The sequence below is a fragment of the Cricetulus griseus genome, chromosome 2 (genome assembly GCF_003668045.3).
Source record: "Cricetulus griseus strain 17A/GY chromosome 2, alternate assembly CriGri-PICRH-1.0, whole genome shotgun sequence".
Taxonomy (NCBI): Eukaryota; Metazoa; Chordata; class Mammalia; order Rodentia; family Cricetidae; genus Cricetulus; species Cricetulus griseus.
In genome coordinates this window covers 85824629-85835472 of record NC_048595.1, presented here as the reverse complement: position 1 = coordinate 85835472, position 10844 = coordinate 85824629, and the positions used below count along the sequence as shown (strand labels likewise).

Sequence of the window (10844 nt, the reverse complement as noted above, 5' to 3'; positions counted from 1 at the left end):
TCAGACTTACTGATCCTCCTGGGTCTCAATATAACACACACACACTGTTTTCATTCTATGTGTGTTCATTTATCTGTTCTGTTCATTATCATCACTGACTAGAAGGGACTTGGGACACAGAAGGGCACAGTTCATTCTTTCACTCTCCTAGATCAATTGACCTTGGTGTATAGCAAGGTCAACAGTACTTGAGAGCTCAGGAACAATGCTAGCTAGCCCTTGGGGAGATAATTCAATTTGTTAAGCCTTTGCAAGCCTCAGAACCCACACCAAAGAAGCCAGACATGGTTGTGGGGAAAATGGAGATAGGAGGGTTCCTGTGGCAAGCCTAGTCTACTTGGTGGGTTTCAGGCCAGGGAGAGACCATGTCTCAGAAACAGAACAGTGACTTCCAAGGTGTCCTCTGCCCCTCACATGTGCATGTACATGCACACACAAACACGAATTCACACAAGAACAAATTGTAGGGAGAATATTGTGAGGGTCAGATCATGACAGCCAAGCTAGGTAGGACCAGGGAGTGGAGAGAGGTGGTACCAGTAAGGGAAATACCTTGCACAAAGGCCTCCAGATGAGAGGCAGTCAGTCAGTGACCGGAAGCCATTCATCACGAGCCCCTCTTTGTTTCTCAGTTATGACTTCTGGAACATTTGGACTGTCCTTTTAACACAGCCTCGGGCTATTTGACTGGACTCTCTCCTAAACCAGAGGTGCCTTGTGATTAGGACATTTTCTTTTGAGAACATCATACACATAGGCTGTAATAACAAGCCACCACACCAATAAACCTCCCACGGGGCTGAAAATGTCGAGGTCAGGGCCAAGCTAAGGTTTATTCCCTGGAAAGGGTACTGCCATTGCCTAGCCTAGCCTGACCTTGGGTTTGGTGTTGGTCATGTGAGCATGACTCCTCTGTGCTTCTGGGCTCTTAGTGAATAGGGGAGCTTTGTAGGATGTGCTGAGACAGGCTGGGGAGGGGCTGAGCTGGAGCCAGGAACAAGAAGGACTGACAAAGATTTATTTGGTTACTTATAAAATGAAGGTGTCCACAGCTTGGAATCCTAGAAACCTGATGATGGCATAAGGGAAAAATGTATTTTAAATTACAAAGCAGAACACAAACTTTAAGGTGTGCCAGGAGAGATGTTGGGACTATCTCCCCTCTAACCGTGTCATTCACAGGAGTCAGTTCGAAGAATGAGGTGTTCTTGGGAAATGCAGGCAGGTAGCCTCTACGGGGTTCTTGCCTCAATCTCTCCTGTCAGGTTTTTCTAGTTTGACCCGGCTTCCTATTACCCTCCATGGTAGGATATACTTTAACTTAAAGAAACTTTAACCTCCCTTGAACTCTTTTGGGAGAGCAAAGAGATCCAGCAGACATGATGAAAGGAGAATTCTTAATGACTGATGGAGGAGTGGGTGTGTAATTAGACAAGCTCGGGACCTAGGACTTATGAGAAAACTCATTTATGAATGTTTTGGTGAGGAGCAGGCAGAATCCACTGCTCCTTACACGAGGAAGCCAGCAGTATTCTGTTTCAAACTGGCCAGACATCCAGCAGCCTATTTTTTGGGGGTAACTGTTTACTCTGGCTTCACTCTTCAAAAACCTGAAGTATTTAGAAACTTTGTACCCTGAAAGGCATGTATTTTACGGGGCTTTGGCAGCTGAGAACAGGTGACTATGCTTCCCCACAGCCCTGTGGCCCTTGCAGTTGGCCCAGTGCTTTTCAGGGTTATGGTTAGGACTGCTTGTTAGTTCGGGTCTTACACAAACCCAGGCACTGGGTCTAGGTTTCCTCAAGTTGGTTTATTTAGCATTTACAGAAAAAGGAGGTTGCTGTCACTATCTTAAAGTATCCAGAAGACTGCTGTAGCAGCTGGTTGCTAAGGAAGCCCCAGAAAGTAATTATAGTAGGACTTGGCTGGTGAATTTTTGACATTATAAGCATCTGCTTCTTGTAGAACTCTTTACCTGGAGAATGTATAGTACACAAGGATAAGCTACTGGGTTCATTTTAATGCTTGATTTATAAATACCTTAGTTTTTTCCTAAGAGCACACAGCTGTGCACCACCCGGCCAGGCTTTCCTATATTATATTAAACTAATAGTCATCGTGATCTTAATTCTTTGCCAGTGTTTTCTGAAGGTGTGTTCAAAAAAAAAAAAAACTAAACAGAGCCTGATTTTAAATTTATATGGGATCTGCCTACCAATACGATGAACCGTTACACATACACATTAATGTGGGATTTTATTTCAATTAGTTTTTGTGGAGATCATCACTTGATATGAGGAGGAAAGCATATTTACAAACATGAATGTGATGTAGCTGTTGGTTGTTGGTGTTGAGATAGGGTCTCATTATGTAGTCCCAGCTAGCTTGGCACTTGATATCTAACATGGAATGGCCCCAAATTTGAGATCCTCTCACCTCAGTCTGCTGAGTATTGGGATTTGCAGGCTTGTCCTATCATGTCAGAGTCTAAAAATGACATGTCTTCACTGAAAATAAGTCAGACATATAGGGAAAAATTGAATTAAGACGTAAAAATTACCCATAGACCCGTTTTACAGAAAATAATTATTGGCAGAATTTGGCAGATCTCCATGTCCGTTGTATATACATATTTTAGGTGACTGAGAACTACTAGAGACACATTTTATGTTCTGCTTTTCAAATATCATGTCATACTGGTTTTTTGTGTCATTAACAATCTTTGTTAATATATTTACACATTTTTAATGACTTTTTAATATTTAATATTAAAATAAATCATGAACCACAGTGCCAAGTCTAGGTTTTTAAATTATATAGACCCTTGCCTTTTTAAATGATGTAATAATGCAATAATAATTGGTTTTGTGCACAGATATTTCCTGCAAAGTTAGGTTTCTTCGCGGGATTTCTTCTAAGTCAGAGAATTACTGAACTAAAAGGTATGAATTCCTGTTTCAAGCGTTTTTTGTCCCATGGTTACCAACTACTCCGAGGAAAGGGTTTTTCCACTATACAGAGGCCTCAGAAATCTTATGACAAACAGCCAACTGCACACTATCATTAGACACACACCACTGTCACCAGCAGCCGCGCTCCAGTCATCACCACTGTCACCACCACCTCCGTCACCGCCACCACTGTTGCTACCACCATCACCTCCATCATCACCACCGTTACCACCATCACCACCACCACCAGCATCACCACCACCAGCAGAAGCTCTGCCAATTTGTTAGGCAAAAATGTAGGTAATTCTTTATTTACTATCAGTATTCTCTCTCTGTCTCTGTCTCTGTCTCTGTCTCTCTTTCCATCTCCCAGTACCAGATTGCTTTTTCATATTTCTGTCTAAACTAAATGCTCCTTAAGGAATCTACTAACTAATACCTTACTTAAATTTCTTAAATTTACTACTATTTTACACAGGAGAGATGTATGCCTGTGAGTGTGGTCATACATACTGCACAGTGTATATATGGCGGTCATTGCACGGTGTGTGTATGGAGGTCACTGCACGGTGTGTGTATGGAGGTCAAAGGGTAAGTTTCAGAGTCCTTTCTCTCCTTCTTTACCAAGGCAACTTCTCTCTGATGGCCCTTCTGAATCCCCCAAGAGTTCCTGTCTGTCATGTCCCATGTTAACAGTCACTAATGCCTTTTGTCCTCTCTTCACTTAGGTGAGGTCTACAGTGAGCGAGTATTTCAAACAGCTGAGGAATTCTGTGTTGGAAGGTGGGTCCCACCAGAAGTGCTGATGGGAGCTGGTAGAACTTTGAGAGGTGAGAGGAAAGTAGACTTTTGGGACCCTGGCCCCTATCTGTCTGTTTTTTCTGTAAGGTGAACAGGCCTTCTCTAATACACTCTTCCTGCCATGATGTTCTGTGGTAACAAGTCCAGAGAAATAGAGCCAAGCCATTTTGGAGTAAAATGTGGCCAAAGCAAACCTTTTCTTTTATTAAGCTGATTACATTAGACATTTTGACATAGTAACAGTGTGACTAACAGCCCAATAACTCCTTGCTTCTCCCAGTTCTCATCATCCATTGTTTTATAAGCATTGCCTCTAATACACATCTCACTGTCTAACCCTGTTTTGGTCCATTTTTTCAGAGGATCCAAGCTTCCAGTGAGAGCCTCTCTATCACCTATGTCTGTGTGTTCCAGGCTTTTTGTTGTAGTCCACAGACATCGAGCTGGCTCTTCATAGTTGGTACAAACTGAACTACTCAAAGCTTAATTACATTTTAATACCTGCCTTAACTTAATTATTCTTCGTTTCGTTCTTTTGAATTGCTCTCACTGCAAGCTATTGCACTTTCATGTAATCCTAATTTTTAATAATAATGTTGTTAAATGATCTGTGTTATCAGTATAAGAAGTCTGTAGTATTTAGAAATGAGATAAGAGAAGTAACATGAAATCCAATTATATAGGTATGAAACCATGATTTAAGATGTGGATTTACTTTTAGGGTTTTTTTTTTTCTGTTTCAATTTCCAAATTGGAGTCACTTAATTCTCTTTATAGCTGGCCAGTGGTGGTGCACATCTTTTAATTCCAGCACCTGAGAGACAGAGGCAAGCGAATCTCTGTGAGTTCAAGGCCAGCCCTGGTTTACAAAGTGAGTTTCATATACAGAGAAACCCTGTCTTGAAAAATCAATAAACAAATAAACAAACAAATAAATATCTCTTTATATCCACACCTTTAAAACACCTTGAGTGTATAGCTATGAGGGTTGAAGTTATTTCCTCTCAAGAGAGAACTGGATATTCCAGTTGTTCCTTAACATTGGCATTTGTCTCATTTTTTAAAACTATCTTAAATGATAGTAACAGTGTCCTTGGACTTCCATCTCTGTACTGTGATGACGCACAAGGGCCTGTCATATCTTGCAAAAAGCAAATAGAGAACTTCACTGTGCTGCCTGCTTTTGCTTCTTTCTCCTTCAGATCATGGCTAATTTTGTTCTATACTTTCTCTTTGCAGAGAAGCCACCGGAACTTGACATTTACCTGACCCAAAGATATTTGGGCCATACATACCTTGATTTAAATTTTTTAAAGTTTAGTTCATTTAAAAAAAAACTGTGTGTGTGTGTGTGTGTGTGTGTGTGTGTGTGTGTGTGTGTGTGTATGCATGCCTATGAGTGTAATTGCCTGAAGGGCCCAGAGGCCTCAGATCCTGTGGAGCTGAAGTAACATGTGATTGTGAACCACCTGATGTGGGTGTTAGGAACTGAATTTGGTTTTCTGCAGTCCTTTTAATTATTGAGCCATCTTACATTTTAACTGGAGATACCATACACATAGAAGATTTGTAATGTTGGGCATTTCCCTCCTTATTTTAAAAACAGATTTTAAGTCTCCTGAGCATGGAAGTTTGACAGGAGAGATAGTTGGGCTTAAATCCTCACATTGGCACCCACTCTGCCACTGAGCTACATCCTAGTCTAGAATATTTTGTATCCTGATTCTCACTCCCCTGCCATCCCATAGCTTTCTGCTTCTGACAAGTTCCATGATGTTGCATTATTATTATTATTATTATTATTATTATTATTATTATTATTATTGTTTTTTTCGAGACAAGGTTTCTCTGTGTAGCTTTGGAGCCTATCCTGGCACTCCCTCTGGAGACCAGGCTGGCCTCTGCCTCCCGATTACTGGGATTAAAGGCATGTGCCACTAACGCCCGGCGATGTTGCATTATTTTTGAGGGCTGCATAATTTTGCAAACATAAAGGTAGCATATTTGAGGGTTCCTATCATTGGATGTTGTCTGTGTGCATACATTCGCTGATTAAAACGGTGACATTGTGAGCTGTCTTATCCTAAAACATGCTTTGGTTTTCATTTGGCTTTGTCTCAAGTGAGGGCCTAGAAACCTGCCCTGTCACCGCCTTCGCCAAGGGAATTGTTATTACCACTAGTTTCATTCCTGATAGTCTACTGTAAGCTGCTCCAATGAAGATGGTTGCTGTTCTGTTCCGAGGACTATATGCTACAAACACGGTGCTGGAGCACATCATGTCTGCAACTCCAGGGCTCCTATAGAGAGATCAGGAGCAGAGATAGAATTACTAGAAGTTTGCAGTCCAGCAAGCCTGGTGTGTGCTGAAGTGGATGAGAGACCTTGTCTCAAACAAGGTGGAAGGTGAAGACCAGTATGTATATGCGCATGCATGCATGGGCACACGCGCACCTCCCAAAAATCATACACCCCCAACCCAAGATGAAAAAAAAAAAAACAAAAACCCTCACTTATATGTTAGGTTGCTTCCTTAAAACCTTGTATAAAACATCTAATTTGGCTTACTTTGGACTTACAAGCCTTTTAATCCATTCAAAGTAAAAGCATCCACATTCTAAACTTTTGAACTTATTCAAAGTAACAAGCCACAATCTACTCTTGGCAAGTGTGTTTCATCAGTAGGCACTTTGAGAACCAAGTATTACTATCAATGGCTTTCTCTCTGGTACCACTTTTTATTAGTCATAAATTTTAAACTTTATTTTGCATTTTTATGTTTATAAATGACAAAGATCAACATAGAATGGAAACCAACAGACTGAGTGACAAGCAGGCCCATAACCATATAAGAATGAGAAGGGGGGGATGTCAAGAGAATGAGCCAATGATTGAGACCACTAGGAACAGCAAGATCCTTGTCACCTTTGCTGTATCTTCTGGGCTACAGTGTACCCTGTGCCTCATGGGAGAAGTTCTTCCAGAGAGAGGAGCCAATATGATTATTTATTTCCTGTATTAAAACAAATTTAGGGTTTGGCTTCATTTTCTGAAGTCTGGGAAGACTTTATTCTGAAATAGGTGTAATGATGAAAATTGATGAAGTCATGGAAACTTCCAGCGGCTTGGCCATCTGTGATTCTTTTCCCTTTCTTTCTTTCTCTCTCTCTCTCTCTCTCTCTCTCTCTCTCTCTCTCTCTCTCCCTTCCTTCTTTCCTTCCTTCCTTCCTTCCTTCCTTCCTTCCTTCCTTCCTTCCTTCCTTCATTTCTTTCTTTTTTTCTCTCTCTCTCTCTCCTCCCTCCATCCCTCCCTCCATCCCTCCCTTTTTTCTTCCTTCCTTTCTTTTTTATTCTTACCAGGGGACCCAGGAGCCACCTCTGAGAATTTTTCAGCAAATAAACTTACTCATAAATCACGATCACTTCACACCCCCTGCCCACCACTAAATTGATGTCTACAGCTTTCAAATGTGGAAAACGATCCTCCAAGTCACCCTCAACATCAGAACAGGTTTTTGCAGAGGGTCTGATAGGTGTCCCCTTAATGAAGAAAGGAAACCTTTGCAGCCCCACACTGTAAACAAGACAAGACTAATGGAGGGGCCTCCTTTATCATAATTGTCCGGTGCACTTCATTGGATCACGTGCTAAGCAGAGGATTAGAAGGACGTTCACGAGTCCTCTTCTTTGTTTCCCAGTGCCCTCAGAAAAAAATGGTACTACCCAGAAAAATCTTATTTAGTAGCAAAATATATTTTAATGGAAAGTCATCTTTAAGTAATTGAATAAAAACCTGTTCCAGGGACTTTCTCAGCAGACAGCAGAGTATGTACATCTGGTGAGGGTGGAGCAGCATCCCTTTAATATAACTTTTATATAGAAAATGCAAGCATATTTAAACAATGGAAACATGGAAGAAAGGACATCACAAAGAATAACAAAATAGATCACAAAATTAATAAGTCAACTCAAGCTTATAAAACAAACGAGCCCAAGCACCGTGTTGGTCTTCCTTTGTGTGAGTTCCAGGAGCTACCAGGAGGAGATGACCTTGCTTTGGGAGAGGCAGTGGGGGTGGCAGGGGTGTGTTAAAACCCGGTTCTCCTTCTCCTGAAGAAAGAAAACACAACACCAACAGATTCAAGAAGAGAGACGAAACTGAGGTAGGGAGACATTTTGGGATGCTCATGGAGAGGGGGCAGTAAATTTTAACCCAGTAGGCATATCTGTAAAAATACTTATTAAGGGTAAGGGTGGTTCCTCAGGAAAAGGAAGGGGCATGGAAAATTAAAGTATTAGGAAATTTTTTTTAAATCAACTTCCATAGTGTTATTGTAGACAAGAAGCTCAAACATCAACTGGGGAACACACACACACACACACACACACACACACACACACACACACACACACACACACACACACAGACTCTCTCTCTCTCTCTCTCTCTCTCTCTCTCTCTCTCCCTCCCTCCCTCCCTTCCTTCCTTTTATTATTTTTTGAGACAGAGTTTCACTGCATAGTCCTGGCTGGCCTGGAACTTGCTATGTAGACCAGACTAGCTTGGAATTCATAAAAGTCCTCCTGTCTCTGCCTCTGGAATGCTGGGATTAAAGTTGTGCACCATTATACCCTACCTTGCTAGGACATTTTCAATAAAGTATGTTAATTTCATTATTATTTTATATTTTCTGTTTAAGAATATTATTTTTACCATTTACATAAATTTTTGCTGATTTTTAATATTTATGTATTCATTTAATGTGCAAGTACATGTATGTGTGTGTATGTGCATGTGTGTGTGTGTGTGTGTGGTGTGTGTGTGTGTGTGTGTGTGTGTGTGTGTGTGTGTGTGTGTGTGTGTGCCCATGCCACAGCTCACGTGTGAAGGTCAGAGGACAACTAACAGAAATTGACACTGGTCTTCCACCACATGGTCCCAGTAATGAAACTCAGGTGTTCAGTCTTCAGAGAAATCACCTACACCTGCTCATCCATCTCACCAGCCCTGAATTATTTTTTCCCCCGAGACAGGGTTTCTCTGTGTAGCTTTGTAGACCAGGCTGACCTCTAACTCACAGAGATTCACCCATCTCTGCCTCCCGAGTGCTGGGATTAAAGGCATGTGCCACCACCACTGCCTGCTTGAAATTTCTTTCTTTTTTTTTTAAATTTAAATTAGAAACAAGATTGTTTTACATGTCAATTCCCATTCCCTCTCCCTCCCCTCCTCCCCCAACTAACACTCTACCTATCCCATTCCATTTCTGCTCCCCAAGGAGGTTGAGGCCTTCCATGGGGAGGGGTCTTAAGAGTCTGTCATATCCTTTAGGATAGGGCCTAGACCCTCCCCTGTGTGTCTAGACTGAGGAATTTTTTTTTTTAATCATGGAAGAGTCTGCCCCAGGCCTTGGGAGGTTGAGGCAGGAGGATCACAGGTTCCATATACTTCAGCTTTACACAGGGGCCACATCAGTCTCACTGTGGCTCTGGTTTTATAAAGTACATGAGCTGCTGAAGGGAACCCAATACTGCATATTTTTGAGATCTGTTTTCTTCATCTATCCCGACTGCATATTTTCTAGCTTTGGGTTTAGTGAAGGTTTAGAGAGAATACCTAGATATCCTGTGATTAACAAAGTTTACATTACAACTGGAAATATCGTCTGGCTCTTGAACTACTATAGTCCCTGAAATACAGTCCAGGAGTTGTAGCTCAATGTTTGTTTTGGGCTGTCTTACCTGGAGCAATCGTGTCCTGTCCAGGCTGAGAGACAATGGCACCGGTTTGGTCTTATGCATTTCCCACCATTTAAGCAAGGAGACTGGCAAGTAGCTGTGTTGAAAAAAAAAATGCATGAATTCACTTAGTCAGTACTTAGACATTCTAAAGAAGTCACAGAGGCTCATGGGTAAGATTTGTCCTTTCTTTTTCCTGAGATAGGCATGTTACATCCACATGTGGCCTCACCTTCCCTGTCCCCTTCAGAGCTATTTGGGTTTTCATATCAAGTTCCCATGTTAAGTTTCACCACACTAAGATCAGCTTGACCGATGTTAAACTCACTGGGTTGTCTTTTAAAATATTATTATTATTATTATTATTATTATTTTAATATGTGCAACTAGTATGGTACTTTGTTCTGAGCTCTAAGCTTTTCATATACTCAATTTAATTTGTGGCTGTTGGTAGTGGGGGGAGGGCAACAATAAACTCCAAATTGATTGAGTCAGACACCAGCTTACAGGAGAATAAGTCTGCCACACACAGAGCCCAGAACAACACATGGGGCTGGCTGGAGAGATGGCTCAGTGGTTAAGAGGAACTCCAGGTCCCGAGGATCTAGTGCCCTCTTATTGTGTCCTCAGGCACCAGGCATGAAAGTGGTGCACAGACATACATGCACACAGAACACCCACACACATAAAGCAGGTGCCCAATAGTCCTTTGTGTTTGACTAGGGAACATATCTCATGCTCTTTTACACAAAACAAACAAACTAGTATTAATCAGAATTTGAGAACCTTAACTAGGATTAAAATTAAAATTAGCCAGAGAAGAAATCCTGAGATAAAGCCCAAAGGTTGACTACACAGGTGTCTTTTCCACAAACCCACAAACTCTTCATGTACACACGTCTGTTCATGAAAACACCATGGAGTCTAAAAACTGATAAAAGTTGCCTATCAGTTAAACCTGTCATGAGGGAAGGTGAGTCTACACAGGAACCATCAGGGAAGAACAGAACATGAGATTTACTTTAGCACAGCTATGCGGGCCCTCTCCTGGATGAAAAACCCACCCTTCATAAAATACAGTGAACTTTCTGCTGAGCAGGCACCAGGCACAAGTGCCAGGTGAAGAGGAGAAGGGAGGCCGCCAAGTAAACAAGAGGCTTTCCTCTACAGGGTACTCCTGCTAAGGAAGAGTCAGAGCGGGTCAGCAGGGTGCACTTACTTGCAATTTAACCAGGAAAGAAGAAAAGATGATACAAACAGGGTAAAGCCCAGCAAAAACTAAACCCTGAGCATCCCAGTCTGAGACCCTGCGGTTTCTCTTTGCTGAGATAAGAACTCTCTCAGGAGCACAAG

General features: G+C 41.7%; 1 protein-coding gene across 1 annotated transcript in view; it reads right to left on the bottom strand.

The window, feature by feature from the left end:
• Window positions 1–7840: 7840 nt before the first annotated feature.
• Window positions 7841–10844, bottom strand: part of Svep1 (sushi, von Willebrand factor type A, EGF and pentraxin domain containing 1) — a 179026-nt gene continuing 176022 nt past the window's right edge. Inside the window, exons 47-48 of the mRNA XM_027403038.2 lie at window positions 9495–9588; window positions 7841–7862 (exon numbers count right to left, since the gene is read on the bottom strand). Coding sequence (XP_027258839.1) covers window positions 7841–7862; window positions 9495–9588 — 116 coding nt within the window. The remainder of the gene's footprint in view (window positions 7863–9494; window positions 9589–10844) is intronic.